The sequence below is a fragment of the Alexandromys fortis genome, unplaced genomic scaffold (assembly GCF_014885135.2).
Source record: "Alexandromys fortis isolate MF-2015 unplaced genomic scaffold, M_Fortis_MF-2015_v1.1 scaffold_228, whole genome shotgun sequence".
Lineage (NCBI taxonomy): Eukaryota > Metazoa > Chordata > Mammalia > Rodentia > Cricetidae > Alexandromys > Alexandromys fortis.
This window is the reverse complement of record NW_026068115.1, coordinates 1,579,948-1,604,401: the sequence shown is the minus strand read 5'-3', so window position 1 is coordinate 1,604,401 and position 24,454 is coordinate 1,579,948. Positions and strand designations below refer to the sequence as shown.

The window sequence follows — 24,454 nt, the reverse complement described above, 5'->3', positions numbered from 1 at the left end:
ACCCACCGCATTAGTATTTTTATTACCAAAACTAGAGCAGGAATGAGTAAGAATTTCTTCTAGGGCATGAAACATTAGAGAACACCAGCATTAAGAGTGATAGCTCTCATAATTCCACAAATTTCTAAACCTCCTTTTCTCTCAGCAGCCTCTTCTCAGAAAATATCATTGCCCCCCACTCCCATCCCAGCTTTTCGCAGACTCCAGCCCTACCCATTTATAAGAAGTTGAGTGAAACTGGAAATCTGTCGGCAAGGGCCCTACTGCCAAGGACATACTGTGCCTTCGAGGAATACCCTCCCTCCTTTGCTCCTACCCTCACTCTCTGTCTTGTCCCCACCTCCAGATATTCTGTGACACAAGCAGAGCTGTTTGCTCTGCTTTGCCGCCTGGCCGACGAGTTGCTCTTTAGACAAATTGCCTGGATCAAGAAGCTGCCTTTCTTCTGCGAGCTCTCAATCAAGGATTACACGTGCCTCTTGAGCTCTACATGGCAGGAATTGATCCTGCTCTCTTCCCTCACAGTTTATAGCAAGCAGATCTTTGGGGAGCTGGCTGATGTCACGGCCAAGTACTCGCCGTCTGATGAAGAGCTACACAGGTGAGAGCTGCTGACTGAGGAGGACATCCTGAGCAACCAAGGCATCATCCTCCCTGTGAGGCAAGGCTACATAGTCTCCAAAGGGGAACATTAAATCCCATGGACCTGGATTTTAATACTGTCCTGTCATTGTCCAAATCACAGGTTCTGTGTATAGAGTAGGTATCTCTCCAACAAGGCAGGGGTGACGAATAAGTGTCACACAGTCAGATTGGCAGAATGCTAAGCTGTTGCTTTAATGTTATGTGTGCGTTAGTGGGATGATATACCTGAGAAAAACAAAAATCTAAACTCGACCCCCAAGGGAAGGGACTCTGGACTTGTGAGTCAGCTTGGTATCATTTGTAGGCAACTTTATACTGATTCTTTCTTACAACTTATAGTACATAAGCACCATTGTGTGCTTGTTTATAGATGAGAAAGTTGAATTCCAGAGAACCTGACCCTTAAAGGTTTTAGATTTTAATCTAGAGCCTGGTCTTGAGCTTGCCCCATAGCTTCCCATTCCCATCCGCTGCCCTCCGCCTGACTGCTTAGGCTCTTTCGTGGTACCTGAGGTGGGATGAGATGTTAAGAGCACAGGACTGACCCAAACAGGTCTCCTGGCTGTTCTTTGCCATAAGTTTTCCTTCTGACTAACCAGCGTCCTCTAACCTCCTCTAGAACAGCCTTTTTCCTCCTGCTGCTTCTATAACCTGTCCATGAACTATTTTAGTCACATTCTTTGAAGACCTAGGGAAAATGAAAGGGAAAAATTAAGGGAAAACTCTTCATTTCTGACCTCCAAATTAAAACAACAAGTATCAGCCAGGTGTTGGTGGCACACGCCTTTAATCCCAGGCAGAGGCAGGTGGATCTCTGTGAGTTCGAGGCCAGCCTGGTCTACAAGAGCTAGTTCAGGACAGGCTCCAACGCTACAGAGAAACCCTGTCTCGAAAAAACAAAGACAAGTATCTTTCAATAACTTTTCTGGATTATTAATTTATTCATGTGAAATATTTTATGTAGCTTAACTGACAGTTAAACATTTCAGTAAATCACCTTTTTTTGGACAGTTTAAATAATATAAGTCATACAACTTAAAGGTACCCAGAGCAAGAATAAATGAAATATGGAGGAGATAGGGTACCAACTCCCATAATTTTCTTTGCAGGACTAGGGTGCATCAGCCCCACCATCCTGTGCCTTACATAAAACAAAGCAACACTTAAGTAGGGAGCAAAGCTTTAAGACCTTCAGGAGTTTGTGCACAGCTGAGTGAGAATCTGGGAACTGGCTCTCTTTTGCTTTTCTAGTGTTTCCTTGCTTACTGGCTTCAGGGTGCACCTACCTGACATTTTATCCTATAAACAGAGCCATCTAATTTTACAAATGACCTGATCCCTTGTCTAGAGCCTCTAATTCATTGTTTCCATCTGGTTTCTGTCTCCAGATCATAACTCTGGATTGAAGGGCTGTGTGGACAGCAGTAAACTTGCTGTAATGTTGTTGGTTTATATATCTGACTTCAGGGAGCCCAGTCTCCCTGTTTTTCTGGGAACTACTAGCTCTTCCTGGGATGGACTCCCTGTAGCAGTGAAATCAGCCTCTAGGTTTTCCAGGCCCTCTGCAGGCACTGCATGTGTTAGGAGTTGTTGGAGGCAATGGTTCTAGGAACACAAACCATGTAGATAAGGTTTTGTCTTTCATTCCTTTTCCCTTCTCTCCCTCCTTTCCTTTCTGGTTCCAGAGATTTAAACCCAAAGCCTTACACGTGCTATGTAAGTACTCTACCACTGAGATAGAATCCCTATCTATGTTTCATTTATTTTGAGATAAGATCTCACTAAGTTTCCCAGACAGACCTCAAATTTAGAATGTTCCTGCTTTGGTCTTCTGAGTAGCTTCAATAATACCTATGTACTACCACACCCAACTTAGACATGGTTTCTGACTCTGAGAGTCCCAGTTCTCATTTTATAGTAACAAATATAATCTACAATGCAAGGTCATATTGAAGGATATTGAGGAGGATATAAGGACTATTCAAACCCAGACTAAGGAAAGAGGGCTGTACTTACATACTTGGCTTACCACAAGAACAGACATTTGAGCTGCATTTTGAAGAGAGAATTTTCCAAATACAGTATAGAGAGTAAGATGAAGGCAGGACAGGCCAGCCTGGTCTACAGAGCAAGTTTCAGCACTACACAGGGAGACCCAAGAAGAGTTGGACATGGTGGCACGCACTTTTAGTCCCAGAGCTGGGCAGAGGCAGGAGAATCCCTGAGTTCAAGGCTAGCCTACTCTGCAGATCAAGTTCCAGGACAGCCTGGGTTATATGGTGAGACTGCCTAAAAACAAAACCAAACAAACCAGAGAGAGGACTTTGGATTTGATTGTGTTAGCAGCATTGCACCACAGGAATTACTTGGGTGGTTTACATTTGAGAAAGCGTTCTGTGGCTGTTAAGACTAGAGCATGGTTGAACAAGAGGCTACTCTGTGTCCATGGAAAGGCAGAGAATGCCTGAAGGACAGAACAGTGATATGGAAAGAGAGGACAACGCCAAGCTAGCAGTGTCAAAGGCAAGGCGTCAGCAGGATGTCTGTAAGTAAGGAAAGCTGTGAGTAGTTGCTAGGCAAGTGGGCACACGTTGTCTTAGCCAGGACGAAGCATCAAGGAAGAGCATGATGGAGGACGTAAGACACTCTGTGTTTGACTTGGGTGCCTGTGAAGTCATAAGATCTCGAAGTTGAGCCTCTGGAGTCAGGTGAATCACTGCCAAGCGTCCCCAGGGTGTAGAGTCTAATTGGCCATAGCTCTTTCTTCCTTTGCTGTTCTACTCCTACTCCCCCAGGCAGTCTTTGCTTCTTCACAGCTCCTGAGTGTGAGTGCCTGCTGTCAGGAAAAGGCTTCCCAGATGATGCACGACCAGCTCCTTTTCTCTTCTTAATACTGAATCAAGTTTATGGTGCCTACTCCTCATCAGACTGTTATCAGACACAGAGGTGGACAAATGTGATTTAAAGCAGATTGTAGCACCAGCCGGGGACCGCTCCCAGCCCTAATCAATACCCTTTCACTCCCTGGAGAAGATGCTTAGAGTTAGATGGGCTTTAATGGGCACTTTTGACTAGTTCTCAGGCTCAGGAAACAGTCTTTTCTCTCCTTATTACAGGAGAATGACAATGATAGTGATACTGTGAATGTGTAATGATCAATGGAATTTGTTGCACCAGTTTTTATCATTGTTTTTACTTACATTGCTGTTGAGTCCTTGCTGCCATCCTATGAGACTTAGATATAAGGACCTTGAATTTCAGAGTGAAGAAAATGCAGGGCTACAAAGGTAGAAAAAGACGGAGCTAAGATTCCTATGCAGGTCTGTTGTGCTTCAAAGTCAGAGCTCTCTGCCATTACCTTATCCCAGATTCTTAGAAGGAAGGACTTTGTAGAACGCATCCTGGAGCTGTAATCTGGCTTGTATGTGGATGTGAAGGTGGCTGCTGCTGACTGCTGCCGAAGAGGGTACATTGAGATAAATGGGAAAGAGAGTCGTTCCTCTCTGCCCCTTGTTGGTATATAACTTACATAGTGTCAGCTTCAATTGCTGACTGAATGGTCCAGTGGTTTGGGGGATCCTGGCAGGAATGTTTTCTTTGTCCTAGAATGTTTGTGTGATAGGAACCTAAGAGAAGAATGGGTGTGTTTGTTCAACTTTATGGCTTTGAGTGCTGATAATTTGTAGACAGGGAATACAGGGGCGTCAGAACTGTGGAGTGGGCAGATGTGGAGGAGGAACGGCTGGAGGAGAAAGCAGGCCTGTGGAACAGAGAACAGCTCTGTTTATCAAAGGGTGGGATGCGGGTGTGGAGGAAAGCTTTGCAGCCAAGTTGTGGGGACTGAGTGGGGACCACTGCCAAGGAACTATGATGGCTGCTTCTTGTAAGGTATTTGAAGAAGGGGTGTGCTGTCCCCAAGAGAAAGAGCAGGGCTTGGGCATATGTACAGGCCCAAGCACTTCAGAGCTCCTTTGTGTCCCCCAGGCCAAGACAGCCAGGAACAGATTTGGCGCTGCCAGCTCAGAGTCTGGATGATAGCCACACACCTGCAGGTCCTGCCGTGCCATAGTGAGGTCTGGGGCTGATTAAGAGACAGAGTATTATTTGTGCTTCCTGCATTGCTCGACCACCAGACAGATGTCAGCTCTGTCTGTCGTCGCCCCCCCCCCCGTCTTATTTGTTATGTCCCACCTCAGCATATCACAATTCCTCCATGCATATACTTCAGGGAACCACCATTAAGGCCCTTTCTCTCTCAAGAACTTAAGTAGCCAGCAAGTACTTTTATAAGGAGTGGTCTCCACCCCTGGGCATGCTGCTTCCTTGAAGGCACATCAAGCTAGTTATGCAGAAATACCCATCATACCCATCACTTCCTAGGGTCAGGCCCCAGGATGAGTTGCTGTGGGAACATAAAGCTCTTAAGGTTTCACAGGATAGCATGTGGCAGCCTTTTTCAGGTAGCACTTAAGAATTTGACAGGATTGGGGAAGATTTTTCTTACTATGTAACTGAGAGAGTCACCTCTTTCTACACCCTTATCCTAATACAGAAATATGGTTCATCTCACAAGTTGTCAGGAAAGTAAGAATTCCTGTGAAAGGAGATTCTGATTAATATACTTTTTTAGGATGATATGGATATATAGATATACCTATATATTATATATGTATATATTATATATACGCACACAGTCAGAGCTCTGAGTTTGTGACCAGTCTGTTTCATGTAGTGAGTTCTAGGCCAGCCAGGGATATATGGTGAGACTTTGTATAATCTGCTGGCCAGCTGGTCTCTCTCTCTCTCTCTCTCTCTCTCTCTCTCTCTCTCTCTCCCTCTCCTCTCTCCTTCCCTCCCCCCACCCCGCCATCTGCCCTTCTTCTGTTTGCTTCTGCCTCTCTCTTTTCTCCCCCTTCCCCCTTCCTCTTCTCTTTCCCCTCCATAACCCACTAAATAGACTCTATACCCAAACTCTGTCTGCATACGTAGTGTTTCTATCTGTTTGTCTCCCACCCAGGCCTCCGGTGACCTGCTGCTGCTCCACCACCACCTCTTTATAAATGATAATACTTTGTCGAAAGAAAGAAACAAACAAACTAACAAACTAACTAACTAACTCTGATAAACTTTGATGTGTGTCCTGCAGTGTTGAATACTTGGATGCAACTTAATTCTTCATGTAAAAGTAATAAGCATATTCATCTCATTAGTCTGCAAATTTGATTTTATCTTTAGTAAATGATAAAATTACATGCCAAAAAGCTGTCTTAAAATAAATTTACTGGGGCTGGAGAGATGGCTCAGAGGTTAAGAGCATTGCCTGCTCTTCCAAAGGTCCTGAGTTCAATTCCCAGCAACCACATGGTGGCTCACAACTCTCTGTAATGAGGTCTGGTGCCCTCTTCTGGCCTGCAGGCATACACACAGACAGAATATTGTATATGTAATAAATAAATAAATATTAAAAATAAATAAATAAATTTACTGGGACTGGCTTAGTAGGTAAATCCTTGCTATGTAAGTAGGAGGACCCCTAAGTTTAGGTACTTGTACCCATATAAAAATCTGGAAATGTTTATAACCATAGCACTGAATGAAAGCAGAGATAGACAGATCCCAGAACTTGCTGGCCAGCCAGTTTAGCCAAGTAATGAGGTTCAAATCCAACTAGAGACTGTTATCCCCAAATATAAAGTGGAGAACAATAGTAAAAGACACCCAGTGTCAACCTCTACCCTACACACATACATGAACATGTACACACACATACACACCAACATATAAATGAATAAAATGAATTTCACTATGGTTTACTATTAATGTTGGATTTGTATACCTATTTTATTACCCATATCCCTGGGGTCATATATGAATTCATCAGGTGGAAAGAAGTTATATGTAAATAGCTGGAGAAACCTGTCTGCTCTGTTCTGCATAAGCAGACCAACAGAGACTGGAAGAGCTTTGGGAAGCTAGCCCAGGCTCCAGGTTCTCATCGCACCAATAACTGGCTGTGTGTTGGGCCAGTCCCTTCTCCATTTGAACTTGAGTTTCTCCTCTTGTGTTGATGTAGTGATTGTTTCCCGTCACTCATAGGGTTAAGAATGGACAGAAGGTGCTCAGTACAAGGCTCTTGTGGTGGAAAGACTCAGCAAGTGTTTCCTTCCCCAGGAACTGAGTCAGGGACGCCAGTAAGATTGTTGGATTGTATATTATCTTAGCCTTGTTAGAAATAGTGAACCTAAATGAACAGAACTAGAAGCGTTTTCCACACCGTGACTGCGGCTCTCAGAGTCGCCATGGCAGCTGTCATTGATACAGACAAAAGCTCTATCTTAATATTGTTACATTCTTCTCAGTTTCTATCCCAAATTTCCTTTAGCATAAGCAGGTAAACATCTTGCAGAGGGAGATCTCAGAGCTTACAGGAATTAAATAACCCTCCTAAATTCTCAGAGCTTTGTGTGGTGCAGTTGGATTTGAACCTGGTTTTACTTGACTCTGCCCAACCCTGGAAACAGCATCTTGCAGAATCTACACTGGCTGCCAAACAGAGCATGGATTTTCCTGTGGGTGACATTTCCCCCAAGTGGAGTTTCTTTCCTATCATAGATAACCTCTGTGTCCCCTTACTGGCCTTTGCTCGTATTGGCACCCCAGATAAAAGCCTTTATCTGTTGTCTAGATTTAGTGATGAAGGGATGGAGGTGATTGAACGGCTTATCTACCTATATCACAAGTTCCATCAGCTGAAGGTCAGCAATGAGGAGTATGCATGCATGAAAGCAATTAACTTCCTGAATCAAGGTGAGTAGGTGGTGGGTGAAGACAGGAGTTTGTTTTATGTGTCACACATGTACAATTCCCCATTGCCCCACCCCCACCTCCCACCTCCAGGACTGTCACAGAATCTGTTACACCACATGATCATCAGTCTTGGAAGGCCCTGTGCTCCCCCTAGTCATCACCCTACTTGATCCTCTGCAGTGTAAGGAATGCTTTGGATTTTTCTCTTGAAATCTAAATGCCACAATCTCTATAACTCACAGAGGAAGGAAGAGGATTTGCTTTGTTTAGTCAGTTTTAATGCATTAAACACAGACACCAAGGACAGAACATGCGTCATTTAAAATATGTACCAAGTTTACCAGCAGCTGAAGAAGAGCAGGGTGACTGATGAAACTGCTGGCGATAAGCCGGTGGTTGACATGCTGGCAGCTGCTCTGATGCTCCAGGAAGAGTGCTGGTACACATGACTCCTCTGTTAGAAGAGTCCAGTCAGGTTGGGCACATCACCAACAAGTAACATGTGGTAGTTGCTGGTAATCAATATATATAGGAAAATTGGTGTGTTCTTGTTTTTTGTTTTGTTTTGTTTTTATCAAAAGTAGTGTATGAGTGTCCCATTCCCAGAGTGGGCTTGTGTGGTTTTGTTCCCTGTGACTTTGAAAGTGCTGTCTTACTATCTTCAGTTTTCCAATCCAGAGACTCTTGATCATGCCTGCCTTGTTATCACTGCTCCCCCACTCTGCCCTCTAGTAACTGACAGACTCCTACTCCTGTCTGTATATCACCATGCATTTATCAGGTGACCTACATGCCTTCTCTAGCCAAGCCCTGTACCATATATTAAAGATATTAGCAGGGGTTAGGAAGGAGGAGAAAGAAAACAAACCAGGTCCCTGAAGAGTATACACTCCGATAGTACTCAACACATGAATTGTACTGCATGTGGGGAAGATGAGCAGCAACTTCTTAGAGGAGGAGAACTGTGCGGACCTCAAAGACTGGGTAGGATTTACATACAGTATGCTTTACTCCTCTTCTGTACTTTAGATAGAGACATGCATACTTACAGTCAAGACAGGATGGTAAGAACACAGGCACGCTGGAGATGGTATCACCAATGTTTCTGATAACCTCCAGTTCAAAGTATTGTTGGGTAAAGAGCTAGCCCCTTGTTCCATGTTCTCTCGTGCCTGTTTGTGCACCATACCCTGTATTAAGACCTCGATGTAATGTGGAGATAACCAGCTCAGCACTTAGGGCTCAGACAAAGGACTGCTCTTTAGGTCCCTTTTTGTATTTATTTTTATCTTATTTACCGAGTCTGGATTTTACTTTCTCCACATTAGAAGGAGAAAAGATCTTTTTTATGACTGTGTTTAATAATGTCTCATTTAAAAAAAAAAATCTGGTGTTTACCATCCTGTTTGTTCCCTGTGTGATTTTTATTTTGTTTTGTTTGCAGATATCAGGGGTCTGACCAGTGCCTCACAACTAGAACAACTGAATAAGCGGTACTGGTACATTTGTCAGGATTTCACTGAATATAAATACACACATCAACCAAATCGCTTTCCTGATCTTATGATGTGCTTGCCAGAGATCCGGTACATTGCAGGTAATATTCTGGGTCCAGGATCCTCCCTGCTTCTCCAAGCTTGCGACAGGCTGAGATGACAAGGCTTATAGATGCTCATTCTAGGCCCATTACCAGAAAAGTTCTGTTGGAATAGAAAGTTAGTGTTTCCTCTTAGAAAAGAGAAGCTTCCATTTCCCAAGCACCTATGGTGTACAGCTGTTCTGTGGATGAGGAAAGCAAGCTCAGTATCTCCACTTCATGTCCTGAACTGTATACTTTTAGATAATGAATTTTATATGCAAGTTATATATCAATTTAAAAAACTTGTTTTGCCAGATGGTGGTAGCACACACCTTTAATCCCAGAACTCCTGCAGAGGCAGGAGATCTCTGTGAGTTTGAGGCCAGCCTGGTATACAGAGCTAGTTCCAGAACAGCTAGGGCTGTTACACAAAGAAACCCTGTCTTGAACAAAACAACAACAGAAACTGTCTTGTAGAATTGTACCATATAAATTGGCACTATAGAGCTGTGTTTACAAAGGAAATTTGTATGTGGCTTCAGCCTTCTGCTAAGCTCTTGACAATTAATAGGTCTGTTCCAGTGCATAACCTTGGCTCTTTGTTGTTGCTTTACTTCATATATGAGGATTCTTCTTTTCTATGTCTAGCACTCAGTGGAATGATGTTTAGACTGGGATTGTTTCTGTAAAATTCAGTAATACAATTTTTTTAAAAATTTTTTTTAAGGTTTTACTCACAAACACACACACACACACACACACACACACACACACACACGGGGTTTCTCTGTGTAGTCCTGACTGTCCTGGAACTCAGTTTGTAGACCAGGCTGACCTTGAACTCACTGAGATCTGCCTGTTTCTGCCTCCAAAGCGCTGACATTAAAGGCGCACACCACCACTGCCAAGTTTAAAGATTTATTTCTTTATTATGTATACAACGTTCTGCCAGAAGAGGGCACCAGATCTCATTATGGATGACTATGAACCACCATGTGGTTGCTGGGAATTGAACTCAGGGTCTCTGGAAGAGCAGCCGGTGCTCTTAACTGCTGATCCATCTCTCCATCACCCAAGTAATGCAATTTTTGAAGGAAAACATATATAATCAGACTTTGTTTTCTGCTGCCAGCCCTAAATAACAACACAGAGACTTATTATTAATTATAAAAGCTCAGCTTTAACTTAGGCTTGTCCCACTAGCTCTTGTAATTTACATTAACCCATTTATATTAATCTATGTTTTGCCTCATGGCTTTTTAACTTTCCTTCATTGTGTATGTCCGCCTCTCTCCAGTTGGCATCTCCTTTGCATCTTGATTATCTTCTACTTCCTCTCTCTCTGCCTGGAAGTCCCTCCCATACCTCCTGCCTAGCTATTGACTGTTCAGCTTTTTATTGAACCAATCACAGCACTATATCTTCATATAGTGTACAGATATTCCACACTAAACATGTCAGTCTGACAGAATTTTTTTCTCTATTTCTTGAGCCATAGAGCAGTCTGGCAGATAGAAACTAGACCTGGCCGTATTTTCAATCACCTGGAAAGCTTTTTTTTTTGTTTTTGTTTTTGTTTTGTTTTGTTTTTCGAGACAAGGTTTCTCTGTGGCTTTGGAGCCTGTCCTGGCACTAGCTCTGTAGACCAGGCTGGTCTCGAACTCACAGAGATCCGCCTGCCTCTGCCTTCAGAGTGCTGGGATTAAAGGCGTGCGCCACCATCGCCCGGCCCTGGAAAGCTTTTGAAAACAGCTTTTCGTGGTTGTTGTTGTGTTTTCATTTTCTGTTTGTTTGTTTGGCTGGTTGGCTGGTTGGTTGGTTTGGTTTAGTTTAGTAGGGCTTGTTGTTGTTGTTGTTTGATTTTTGTTTTTGTTTTTTCATCTCCAGACATTCTGGAGTATTCAGACATTCATCAGTATGGGATGAAGCCCAAATATCAGTATTTTCTCAATGCCCTCCAGGTCATTCTGAGTTACTGACAGGGAGAACTACAGCCTTAGATATTTTACTTTCACTGTTTGTATGCTTAATGCTCTGAGAGATCGTCAGTGACAAAAACCTGTCAAACTCTTTTATCTCCAGGCATTTCGAATTTATTTGCCTCTGTAACTCTTCCCCCTACTTCTCTAGTACTTGCATTAATCAGTTATTGTGTTTTGAAGAACAGTGTTTTATAGAATGTTAGCGAGTTTGCAGGAAGCAAGTTCCCTATAGTATTTTAGCTACAAAGAGCTCGGTAGGACTCCCTGTCCATTTCAGAGCCTTGGCTGTAAAAGGGGGTAAAAGGCAATTACAGAAACATTGAGTCTAAATGAGACAATGCTTTGAACTAACTGGCATAGAACAAGTGTAGCATATGGAAGAGTGAGCCTAGATACCCTGACATTATCTAACCCTTATGACCTTGCCAGTACTCCTGATACTTGTCTTACCTTTGTCCTGCACCAAGATTAAGCAGCCTGAGAAGAGAAAAACTGGCTTTCCTTCCCTAGCTGGTAGCCGCTGCTAACGCCTTTTTTCCCTTTTATCCAGGAAAGATGGTGAATGTGCCCCTGGAACAGCTGCCCCTCCTCTTTAAGGTGGTGCTGCATTCCTGCAAGACAAGTGCAGTGAAGGAGTGACCTGTTCCCAGCACTGCCTCGGGTGCCAGCAGTGCCTTGGGTGGGCAGGACAGGCTCCAGAGGAAAGAGCCAGAGAGACCAAGATGGAGACTGTGGAGCAGCTGCCTCCATCACAAGAATTTGTTTGTTTGTCTGTTTTTAACCTCATTTTTCTATATATTTATTTCACGACAGAGTTGAATGTATGGCCTTCAACATGATGCACATGCTTTTGTGTGAATGCAGCAGATGCATTTCCTTGCAGTTTACAGAATGTGAAGATGTTTAATGTTACCGTGTTGTCATTGTTTAGAGATAGTTCTTTTGTATTTTGAGGGAGAGGGTGGGATGGAGTAGACGACTATTCCCATAATGTTGACAAAGACAACTACCTCAATGGAAACAGGGATATGACCATCCCTACCTTTCCACAGTTTCTCAGCGGACATATGCTTGTCTGTTCGAGAACTGGCTGCCTTTTTATAGCCCCAGAGAAATATGCCAAAGGAGCAAAACAGTACAGGGAGACTTACTAGAGAGGTGGGCAGGACGTTTGAGAAGCAGGTTTTATTTTAACCCTCAGTGTTTGATGAGGATTAACCATCACCTCATCCCACAAGCCCAAAGGGCAGAAACTTGTGCTCCTCCCTTTTGCTGCACCCTCCCACCCCACACACTGTTGTCTGTTGAATGCTGCTGTCAGGTTTTCGTCCAGGCAGAGTCCTGCTGTAAATCAGTCTGTAGGACTTGCCTCCCAGCTGCCCAGTCTCCTGACCCAGGTCTACCAAAGCCTTCCTTCTTTAGACTCTATCCCTCCTCCTATGGATTTGACTCCCTGTCCTTTAGAAAGGTAACAGAAAAATGCCCTGTTCTCTCACTTCTCATTTGTTCTCCTTTAACTTGTTTCCCTCAAAGGGTAGAGGGACGAAGGCCAGGCTGCTGAAAGAATAGACTCCTTTGGAAGCCCCTGTTCTCACCCTACCTTATCCTTAGAACGAAATCTAAAACCTGTTTAGTTTTTGTATTTTGGTGGTGGTGGTGGTGGTGGTGGTTTGGTTTGGTTTTGGGTTTTTTTTTGTTTGTTTGTTTTTGTTTTTGAAAAAGGGTTTCTCTGTGTAGCCTTTTGTCCTGGAACTCACTCTGTAGACCAGGCTGGCCTCAAACTCAGAGGTCCACCTGCTTCTCCCTCCGAGTGCTGGGATTAAGGGTGTGCACCACCACCGCGTGGCTAAAACTGCCATTTTTAAACAGTAGAAAGAACCAGATACTTGGCTCCTAAATTTTGTTGTAAGCTCTCCTGTTATTTCCAAAATGAGATCAGTATACCAGAGCTCTAGAGCAGAAAGCCAAGACCCAGAGATGCCCAGTTATTCCTTCAACTCTCATCCGTGGTCTGTCTACCAAGGCCTAGAGGGGTGGACCCAGAAGTACCTGGAAGGCAAAGGGGCTTTAAACTACCTCATGTGTCTCAGGGCTTCCCTACTGCCTCTGCAGACACAGCCTAGAGCCCTTGTGCTTTATTGCCTGCCCACCTCATTCTAGGAAAAGTTCCTGCCTCCAGACTTCGGCTCAGGCTACACCTAGCTTGTCGTAGAATTGTTTGAGCTGCTTTTCCTTTCTTTGCCCTCAGCAGGCCTTCCTACAGTTGTTGCCCCCAGACAGCTGCTTTACCGGTGCATCCCTTGGCTGGCCTGTTGCATCCACAGCATCTCCTTGAGCCTCTTTGGTCAGGAACTGTTTACTCTACCCCAATGAAGCCTAGTTCACTTACCCAGGAGGCTGCTGCATCCTGTGTATTCTAAGTAGTCTTCACTAGAGTTTTTCTCTCTAGTAAAATGTTACGGGTACCAGCAAAGTGACACTCAATGTCTCTTGATGTCCAAAGCTCAGAGCGTTACTTCTCAGTCTGAGAGAGAAAGAAAGAGATGTGTTTCTCAGGAAAGTACCGGACAGAATGTTTTTCACATGTTGGTAGAAAGATATGTGTGTTGATGTGTCTTTTAGTTTCTAAGATCACAATATTTTTCTTGTTTGCCTGAATTTTTGCATTTAACCAAGCAGATCGCATTCTTTGGCTCCAGGTCAGAGTCTCAGCTACTTTCCTCAAGCTAGGAATCAGAGACACCTCCTAGAGACAGTGCCTGTGCACAGCAGCTTTCTTTGCATAGACCTCCATTTGTCAAATTGTTAATTTTTGAAATTGCTTATCAAATTAGCATTTTACCTGGTGTGTTGAATGTCAGAGCTCTGATGAGGCAGGAATATGTCTCTCCAATAATGTAGTATTAAACAGAGCAAGTCGTTAATTTGTAGAGTGGGGGAAAGGGTCTGCAAGTTGCCATCGTACAAATCCATTTTTACAAATGTTTGCAGCAGATTCCACAGAACAAAGAGCCCATTCATTGCCAAGAGCCCTGCAGAATCTCTGAGCCAAGTGGCTGTGTGTTCTGAGCTGGAGCCTGACCTGTGGACCGCCTTTAATGTCTTCTGCTCCCAGTCCTTTTATGACACGGGCATCTTTAAACAGGGTAAAGTGAGTGTGCTGCAGACTCAGGTGTGGTGAGGAGAGGGAGGAGTGCAGCTAGCAGCGTGGAGACATTAGGTCAGCCACTAGATGTATTTGTGATTTTGGTTTGAAGGACACAGAGAAAGGTTGGAGGGGGAGGTTTGGTGTGCTTGTTTTTTTGCCTTTTTTTCCCATAATGTTTGGTGAACAGGCAGCCTTTTTGCTAGTGGAAAAAGGAAAAATTTGTGCACATTATTTCTCATTCTTTTTTCTACCCTCTCTGATCCTGGCCACTAAAAGTACTCACTTTGAGTGAGAATTTTTCCACCATAAAAAATAAAGCCCCAAAAGCCTTCTTGCACTATGCCAGGACACAAAGGCATCCCCTTCCTTTTCTTGTGTGTTTGGAGTCTTGGAGCTTTGTAGTTGTTCTCCGGCTCCCATTAGAGACCTTCAGTGTCCTTTGCGGGGTTTGCTGGTCTCGCCCTTAGTTTGGAGAAATTCCCTACAACTAACTCCTCTCCAAGCCCTCCGCCTGGCGTAGGACAGCTGAAGGGGCCATCATAGAGTCAGGAGGGAGAGGAGAACATAGAAGCATCACCCAGAGTTGCCCGTTCCACACGTAGCCTACCTCTGACTTGCCCCACTATTCAGGGAAGTGAGCCAGCTGTCTAGCCTGCTGCCCTGCACCTCTCTTGTTTGTTCTTGACTACTTCCTGAGTGATGGGACGGATAGGCAGAAGGCAGTCTTTAAGTTGTGGCCAAGGTTAGCTAAACTAAAGGGGCCCTGGCCTCCCTAGGGCAGAAAGCTGAGCAGTTGCTCTGTATCTCTGCCTCTGCAACACTGTTCTTTTGTTACTTTTTAATTTTTAAATTGCAGTTTTTAAGAAATTTATCCTTTCTGACCAGTTCTTCTATTAAACTTTGATTTTTTTTTTTTTTAAAGTCTAGAAAGAAAGAAAACCCATTAACTGACTCCCCCACCTTGGTCCATGGGAATACCCACACGCCCCTCTGCCATTGGTCCTCCTCCCTTTTCCTCACGCCCAGTGTCTGTGAAGTAGTGTTTTATCTGTCTCTTAGGATGAAAAACGGCAATCATTCCACCAGGTGCTGGAAACTGGTCAGCCTTGAAGCAGGCGCTTTTGGGACCACAGCTCAGGGATGTGTATTTAATTACAGGGTCCCCAGAAAGCCCTCTTTTGGCTGCCACAAGTGACATCTTTCCTGGAGTCAAACCCTGAGTGCTTCCTCAGGGCGCAGCCACAGTCTACTGAGCTGGAAGCAGGCTGCCTCCTTGGTTAGGTCTGGGCTTCCTCAAGACTCCAACCATCCTGCACGTGAGCTTCTATGGTGCTCCTGGGAGGCCTGGCCCTTCTGCCCAGGACCAGTCCTCTTCTCAGGCTGCAGTCCTAACAGACACCAGCTTGCATGGGTATCAGTTGGAGGCTTAAATGGAAGCTGTGGGAAAGCCTACTGCAAACCCAAGAAAAATGTGCTACTGGGGGAGGCTAGTTTTCCAGACCCTGAAGCCAGCGCTGCCAGCCAAAGGGTTCTCTTGCTCTTTGGTGACCTTTTTCTTAGCAGAAATATAATAGGTGATAATGTTTTTGACTCAAATTTCCATGGGGGAAAGAAACTACCTCTTGAGTGACATCCTGGTCGATTCCTCTCTGAGGAGTCTGTGGTTCCCATGCTGTTTACATGTTTCTGTCGGGAACGAAACCCTGGACTGTTGGTGTTTTTGTCTGTGTTGCCATCCCAGGCCTGCGATAGGGGCTTGTGGCTGTATTGTAATGTCTGGGCAGTATCTGAGGAGTTCTTCCCACCTGCCCAGCTAGGGACAAGCCACCCCTGGAAGAGGCCTTCCTATGTATGCTCCATAGCTTGGGTTTCAGGAGCTCTGATGGCAAGTGCATCACGAGCCTACCTTAGGCTACCTCCCAGTCCTCCCACAGCAGGAATCGGATGAATAGGATGTCTCTGAGCCCTTGTTCCCAAAGGGCTGGCCAAGGGCTGCCTGCCAGCCTGGCTCCATCAGCCCTGCATGACCAAATGATAGTTGGCGGGCTCTGCAGGCTGCTCAGGCCCTCTGCTACCTCCCACACTTGCCTGCTGGCAAGGGGTGGGCCTTGTTCTGTGAATTGACTACCTTTGGAAATGTGACCAGTTAGTGTGAAATGCATGTTTAGCAAGCATTAGGTACTGTATTTGAACCAATAAATGTGAATCCTCTGCACATGCCATGTGTCTGTGAAGCTTTTCTGGGGTTGGGGGAGGGGGTATCCTGAGGCATGAACTTCTGCTCATAGCCAGCACCACGCATTTCTGTTGCTGAGAGCCTGGCAGAGAATGGTCTGCTCTAGAATTTCAGAAACCAGTGAGTGCCTGCTGTATGCCAGGCACTGCATTGCTTTTTCATAAACCTAGACCACCAGGAGGACTAGGTTTACTCCAAGACTATTGTCTCGGTTTGTAGATGAAGAAACTAAGGTTGAGAATGGTGAGAAAACTTGCATAAGGTTCACAGCCAGAAAAAAAAGCACAACTACGGGATAGCCTGGTGGGAGCTACTTAGACCTTTGAAGTACTGTGAGGAACGTTGTGACTTGGGATGGGGATAGGTAGTAAGAAACTAAAGGAGGGGCTTCCCTGATGAGAATGGTTCTGAAAGTCACCAGGATGAGAACTGTACACCACTGCAGCTGGTTCCAAGATCCTATAAAGCAAAAGAGTTTGGGGAAGAGCACCGCTGGACGTAGTTGAGGGTTCGGGAGAAGTCATCTGCTGAAGCTCAGCTGTGTCAGGGGCAGCAGGGTGCTGCGTGATGACTCCAGAATGCCAGCATGACTTCTTTATAACCTATGTAGGTTGTGACAGATAGTGACTGAAAAGTCAAAGGACATGACCCAGATGTACCAGTTCCAAAGTCCTCACACACTTAGGCAGGGTGTCGCCTGAAAAGACAGAGGGAGACTCCCCAATGGCAAGATAAAGCCTGAGGCGTCTCCTCAGTCTATTAAATTGTTATGCGTGAAACAGGGACACCCAGCTGCTTTCTATGCTCCATGCCCAGCCCAAGGTACCAAAGAGCCCTTGAGGCTTGAAAGAGGTGATTTGAAACAAAGGGACCACAGCAGAAGGAGGTAATAGGCTGTCTTCAAGAGGAAGCAGATAGAAACAGGCACAAGAAGGGAGTGTACTGGCTGCCTAGTGACAGCCACGCCCTATGGCCACCTGCTCTGAAGCAAACTGGCTCAGATGACACATGAACTAGCAGCAGAATTAGCTTTTGAATCCAGGTCTATCTGATAGCAAAGTTACAACAGCGTCCTCCCTGCTCCTTCAGCAGTTCTGAGCACAAATGGAGTCTGTAACAAAGCTTAGCAACAGACGGCCTTCGGTTGGACCTTCCACTATTCAAAAACAAACCCACCAGCGAAAGAGTCATCCTGTAAACTATATGCAAGCCAGACCTAATGGGCTGAAAAGCAATGATGTCCCCAAGACCCTGGACATGGGCCACTGAACATGGGCCACTGATGAAGGCCCTGTCAAAAAAGAGACAGTCTGTTGCCAGGAACTAGGAAGGTGCCATGCTCTTTGTTTTCCTCCCAGACTCCCAAGGCTGTGGGAAGTCTTACCATTTAGCCCAACCAAGTTGTGCCAAAATACTTGATCATCTGATTTACTTTTTTTTTTTTCATGAAAGTTCTGTTGGGTCAGCATTCCATAGGATAAAATTTAGGACAGTGCTCTCCAAATATCTAAGTGACTTCTTAAGTAATTGTGAACTGTAAGCTTCCTGGGGTATGAGGTGACTGTCTAGGAAGAAGGAAGAATTGAGGAGTGTAGCTCTGTGTGACACCCCAGGTTTAGCTTTAGCACCAAAATAAGTGACATAGACTATAGTGACATCCATGAGGTCACTTGCTCCCTAGAGCAACCCAGTGAGGTATGTGTTGTGGTAATTCCATTTTACAAATAAGAAAACTGAAGCCCAGAGAGGGTAAATAATTTGCATAGGTGACCTAACTAGGGGGCACTCACGAGTGCCTATTGGAAATATGTTCATTGAGTTCACCAGGCTGGAGGTAAGGATATCTGTGCAGCCAGCACTGGGAGCTGACTGCTCCAGGTTCCATCAGGAAAACCAGACACATTCAGAAATGATGGTGGGGTGGGTGGTCTGGCTGCAAGGGTCCTTTCCAGGGTTTACTTCCTTTGGCAACCTGTGAGGTGGGGAACATCAACAAGGGGTCTCAGCTCATCTCCACGGTGGTATTTAACACTGACCCAGATAGATAGATGCCTCCATGGTCCCCACTTGCTTTGTCCATGGCACAGGAATTTAGGAATGATAATGGTTAGCTCTAAGGGCTTACTGAAGTCCATCCGTACAAGGAGGCTGTGTGCTGCAGCCCCTCCACCTGAGCAGCAGAGGCCCAGCAAAGCCAGGAGCCTCTTCTCGGCTCGGCCTAGCCTTGGCCTGGCTGCCCATCAGGAGTTTAGGTGCAGTGACAATCAGCCTGCCAGCTCCTGTGGCAAAAGTGCCCAACTGCCAGACCCAGGGCTTGTGGAGACTTTGTTCCCTTGGTAACAAGTCTCACCATGGAGACCACAGCCCCATCCTTGCCCTCCTTGCAAGTTCCCTCTCCACAAACCTTCCCTGCTTTGCACCCAGTCCTAAGAGCATGCGGGTATAACAGAGTGCAATAAGGAAGCATACAGCCAGCAGGAGCGCCCAAATCTATGCCTGGGAAGGCTCTGTGGTGGTCATGCTCTGCCTGATTTTGGCTGAAAGCCAGGCAGGCACCAGACCAAAGTCACAAAGCTGATCAGGGCAGGAGCTGAAACTTGCATCCTAGGCTTTAGGTTTGGGATCTGTTTTTTCTCCTCCCTGTGGCCAAGATAGCCTTGGGCTACAGTCTAGCTAGGACTTGATAACTGGTACACACACAGACAGACAGAGAGACAGAGAGAGAGCCCCTGCTGGCACAAAAACCATTACTGCAGCCCTTTGAGGTCCAGGCGGGATCCTACATCAATGGAGGAGTTGCACTATTTTAAGCCAGGACTGGAGGGCCCCATACGGGCACAGGGGAGGGTGGCCTTAGGCCCTTGGCTAGCTTCCCGGAAGTCACCATGGCCTCCCTCTTCTCCCCCAGCAGCTTTCAGAGGCAGTCACTTCCCTACAAACAGGAAGGAGGTCCTCAGGCCAAGACCTCCAGCCCCAGTTTCCTCCCCTTCCCCCCACCCAAACCTTCTCTACTGTATGGGGGAGCACACCAGTGCAGGATTCTTGTACCTACTAAGGATGGCTTCCTAGGTGGGCAAAACAGGGCCTGAAAGTATGCTGCTCCATTCACCCCACTACTCCAGGACAGGTTTCCCCTTTCTGGGGCCCTTTGGTCCCCTCACCACGAACTGACTTTACTTGTACTTTCCCATTGAGGATGGTCACTGAGTCAGAAGAGCGGAGGTGTCGCAGATCTGGTCTCATTCAAGGACGCTAGAGAAAAAGCAAAGAAAAACATACTAGAACACTGAAAGTAGCAAGCAAATTGAGACAGTCCAAGAGAAAGTTAGGGGAATAAACAGATTGATCAGCATAGAGACAGAGAAAGCCAGGAGACACCACCAGTACCCACAGTGGCCTAGGTCCAGGAGAGCAGGGCCATAGCCCAGTGGCAGCTCTGATTACCCCCCCCCAAGCACAAGCCTAGTCTCAGAGCTGTGGGGGGCCCACCGGCTGCAAAACTGGAGAGGAATGTGGGGAGCAAGGCTGGGTCACCTCTTGAGGGCCAAGCGTGTGCACGCTGAGATAAGCTGCACCAGGAAGGGCCACAGCTGTGCTGCACGCTCCAGAAGCACGAGAGGCCCAGGTCCAAGGCTGGCAGTTCAGCACCACCAGACCCCAGGCACCTGCCCTACCTGGAGGGGTTCCACCAGGCTTCATTCTAGAAGGTCCCAGGTCCCTCTGGCCCTGCCTTCCTTGGAGGACAGGCAGCTTCTAAGTACATTGTGTTGGGAACAGCACCAAGAGGCACTTATCTGACTACAGCCTTGGCTCAAGTTTGGGGAATGGGAAAGGGATGGGCATGATGCCTTATGCAGAGCAGGAGCACCAGCAGGTTGGGACAGTTCTGAAATGAACCCCAAGTTGTCCCTATGTGGTTCTGTACTGGTGTGTGTGTGTCAACATGCTACCTCCAATATTTGGGGGACAGTGCAGCCAGTCTCCAGACACTACCTCCACAGGCCCTGGCTCTCTGTCTAGAGAATAGCCCCCCGGGAAGTACCCGGTCTTTCCCACCCTCACCAGGTGGTCCAGCCTGATGAGCCACAGGAGGAGGAAAAGGCAGCAGGTCTAGAGAAGGCCCCCAGCTCTCCCTCCCCATGATGCAGCTGAGGCTCCCGCTGGCCACGGCCTTGACCCAGCACTATGGACTTCTCTGACATTGGCATCGGATCTGAACATCTGGCAGCAGGCTGATAAGGGGTGCAGCGGAAACAGCCTCCGCTGCTGCCAGCAGACCCGCCCCCTGTGCTGCCCGGAATGGGGTCTTCACAGCCAGTTCCTTCTGCCCCCAACTCCCTGGGCCCCTTGGCCTTTAGTCCATTCTCTGCTTCAATCTCTCTATCTCTCTCTCCCCTCCCTTTCTCTTTCTCCCTCTCATCTCTCCTGAGGTTCTCTCATTCCTCCCCTCCACCATCTATGGGTATTCCTTACCATCAGTAGGTTTCTCATCTCCCCTCCCAGCTTCTTTTCTAGCTGTTCCCCTCCACTGTCCCTCAGTCACAACTGTTCCCCTCCCCTCCCTTCCAGTGTCTGAGTATCTGCTTTTTTTTGTCCTTTCTTCCACCTCCAGGAAATAAGCCTGGCATTTCGGGAAAGTCCCTACTCTAAGCTTTGTCTGCGTTGGGGTGGCAGCTCTGGATCAGGGCTGTGGCTCTGCTTCCTTGCAAGAGGTCTGGCCTGGACCCCCAGCATTGCAACTGAGCTCACACAGGAACACACATGACGTAGGCTATGCCTCAGCTCTCTGCTTTCCCACTGCTAAGCTGTCTGTGCTTAAGTATCTTTAGAGGGATGCCCCCTGACTGAGTCGTGAACATTGCTCACTGGGAGTGAAATAAAGATACTCTACCCCACTCCTAGGATGGTAGCAAGGGTTGGAGACTAAGGTTCACAAGGACATAGTACCATTCCCATGCTCACAACCCCGGCTCCTTCCTGCTCTGTCCAGTGGTGAAGCACCTCTTTGAGTGAGGGTCGTTGGGCCAGAATAGGAGGCAGCCCTGAGAAAGTGGGTCTATCATATCCAAGGTTGACTAGGGACCACCCAGCTTAAGTGTTAGTGACAGCTAACACCTAGAGAGGAGCCAAGATAAGCCCGAGCCGAGCCTCTTACACAAGCACATGGGGGCCTTCTGCAAAAACAAGCATTCAATAATGCTGAGGACCTAAAGATAAATCAAGCCTTCACTGAGGGTTCCCCCTAGCTGAGGTGAGTCACCAGAAGGGCAAGCAACATTGACAGAGATGTTGCAATGTCAACTAGGAAAAGGCCTCTAAGGACAGACAGAGCAGCCAGGTCTTCCCTGGGTCGTGTGTGTGTGGTGTGTGTTGCTGACACTTATTGAGCACACACAGCATACTAAGAGGACACTAGGCAACTTACAAGTTTCATACCCATTATAAAGGGAAAACATGAGGCCCAGAGAGGGGCCATATTGAAATGGAACCCAGAGTCTTGGCCGGCAGTGCTCAGATCTCAAGGACTTGCCAGGACACCACAGCTAAGCTGGCTAGTAATTTCCAAAGCACCATGGTGCTGAAAGACACCACTTACCCTGTTTAAGAAGGCAAATTCTGCTGAGCATGGTGGTGCATGCCTTTAATCCCAGCACTCAAGAGGCAGGTGGATCTTTGTGTGTTCCAGGTCAATCTGGTCTACTTGGAGAGTTCCAGCCAGCTAGGGCTACACAGTAAGATTTTGTCTCAAAAAATAATAAATATGCAAAAATAAAAATATTTTTTAAAAAAGAGGGCAAGCTAGGCACTTCTAAAGCTCTGAGTTTGAACCCCCCACCCTCCACACACCAGGAGATGTAGAACCTACTTCTTGAAGTCTCTCATCTAAAGGGGCAAAAGCCAAGACTTTGTTGTGGCGTGTATGTGACAAGTTGAAGAAATTATATTTTCTAGCCTATGTCTTTACTAAACTCAGAGGACAAGCAGCATGGATTCAAAATGAGAATATTTGCAGGAAGGTCAGGAAAGAAGAGTCAGGCATGGCAGCTTACACCTGTAATTCCAGCACTCAGGACTGGGCGCAGAATTGCTGCCAGGAAAATAGCCTAGATGACAGAGTGGTAGCCCAGAGCAAACAAAAAATAACTAAGACCCCTGCTCGGGGGTCACGATGGGCAGCAAGACGGCTTCCGCCAGAGGGTCGTGCAGGTAGTGAAGCCACATGCTCCCTTAATAAGGTTCCCTGACAGAAAAGACAGTCCTACACTCAGTGCCTCAGACGTTTGAGGTCTGTGGGGCTACCCTCCCGCTCTCCAAAGGAAGCATAGCCCCAGATCTGCCAGTGCATCCGGGGCCACCAGACACTGCAGAAATACTAAAAACATTACCTCAGAAATACAGAAGGAAACCTATATCCCAAGAAGAAATGGACTTTATCCAGCATGAAGGTTCAGAACGATCACTGTGGCTGCTGTTTGTCGCCAGACAAAAGGATTATCTTTACAATAAAGGACTTCCAAAATGTCAAATGAAAATTGTTTATTAAACAACCTTAATAAATATTCTGCAAAAAGAATGAAGTATAGAAACTCTAGATGGCCACTTGTATCTCCTCAATGTATCTTGGCCAGCTTCTCTACCAAGCTGGCCTGCATACCTATTAAAGACACATTTTTACATATTAGCCTGGTTAACTTACTCTTGATTATGAAGTGTTACCAGTGATGAGTACTGAAAGCACACAGTATCTAGTGAACAATCAAATTTTCTCTTTTCTGTTTGTTTAGACATAAAGATGATTTATGAAGCGTAAAAAATAAGTAAATCAGAAAAAACAAAATGTTTAAATGAAACAAAAGTAATAAAGTGAAACAGAACTGAGAAATAATAAAAAAACAAAAGGAGTCTGGTTAAGTTCTAGCTCTAGACAGGAAAAATATAACTTTCTAGGTTAAAAAGGCATGACTGGCAGGGGGAAGTTGTACGTAATGGTACTGACATAATTAAAACTTATTCATATGTTCTGATGGACAGTAAAATTCCCGGCTGAACCCACCAGTTTAAACCTGAAGCATGAGGCAGAGGAGAGGGCTTATACTCCCAGCACTCCCAAGGGAGTGGCTGGGAAGTTTGAGACCAGCCAGAGCTACATAATGAGACACTGTCTCAAAGCACAAAAACAGCAAAGAACTAAATGGTAACATAAGGAAAAGACACTCTAGATTTTCAATCCAATTGGCTCAGTTATCTAGAAAAGTCCCTGTCATCCAGAACCTACATAAATGAAAAGTTTCGGGAGACTCGCCTGTTTCTTCACTTGGAGTGGGAGTTCTTTCTCCCTACTTGGTGGCCCTGTGCCCTAAGCAACTCCCCAGAACAAATGGCTGCAAATCCTCTTGAGACAGACTCCCCATTCTTCAGCACAGCCTCCCCTAGTGCCCAGAACAGTGCTTGGCTCACAAAGCACACAGTCTATTGGAGATGAAGAAGGAATGAACAGAGAGGTGTGGGATAGAGGACCATTCAGGGCTCAGCAATCTGGACCCAAAAGGACCAGGCCAGTCCAGGACCTGTATGGACTTTAAGAAAGTGTATGGGGATATCCAAGGCAAAGCAGAGAAAATAAAAAAAAAAAAAGCAAGCCTTGTAGATTAAAAAATACCTCCTTTCCTACCGGCCCGAGTACCCACATAGCCCAGTCTGGAGTCCCTGTAACCACATCCCTAGCCCAGCAGTCTTGGCATGGCCTCAGAACGTATCTGCAGCTCCCAATACATAGTGATATTCAGAGAAGCTATAATCAAAAGCCACATGAGCCCCACCTGACCAGGATCCACTATGCCATTCCTCCCCATCAGCCATTCTGACTCCATACTCAGATCTGAGACGAGCTGGACCAAGTAGTGTCCAGGTCAACACCCAGGGAGGAAGTCATTCAAGAGGAGAGACTTGCAGCCTTGTGAGGGAGCAGCCCGTAAATCAGGTCCCACTCCCACCCAGTCGCTAACAAGCGGCTGCCTACCCGCCTACGTGGGGTCCCTGCCTCAGGATCCCACAGT

General features: G+C 46.2%; 1 protein-coding gene, 1 long non-coding RNA gene and 1 pseudogene across 4 annotated transcripts in view; 2 read left to right on the top strand and 1 right to left on the bottom strand.

Moving 5' to 3' along the window:
* Window positions 1–16,378, top strand: part of Nr6a1 (nuclear receptor subfamily 6 group A member 1) — a 169,961-nt gene extending 153,583 nt beyond the window's left edge. For all 3 annotated transcript variants that reach the window (XM_050124838.1, XM_050124837.1, XM_050124839.1), the window contains 4 exons: window positions 347–601; window positions 7,331–7,452; window positions 8,897–9,049; window positions 11,564–16,378. In XM_050124838.1, the coding sequence (XP_049980795.1) occupies window positions 347–601; window positions 7,331–7,452; window positions 8,897–9,049; window positions 11,564–11,652 (619 nt within the window). In that variant the 3' untranslated portion in view covers window positions 11,653–16,378. The remainder of the gene's footprint in view (window positions 1–346; window positions 602–7,330; window positions 7,453–8,896; window positions 9,050–11,563) is intronic.
* LOC126490154 (uncharacterized) lies at window positions 9,161–13,535 on the bottom strand. Its single transcript, XR_007589123.1, has 3 exons — window positions 13,403–13,535; window positions 11,464–11,624; window positions 9,161–10,165 (listed from the first exon to the last, which is right to left on the bottom strand). It is a non-coding gene; the product is annotated as an uncharacterized lncRNA (long non-coding RNA).
* Window positions 16,379–22,566: 6,188 nt separating the features above from the next.
* Window positions 22,567–24,427, top strand: LOC126490151 (alpha-ketoglutarate dehydrogenase component 4-like; annotated as a pseudogene).
* Window positions 24,428–24,454: the final 27 nt, after the last annotated feature.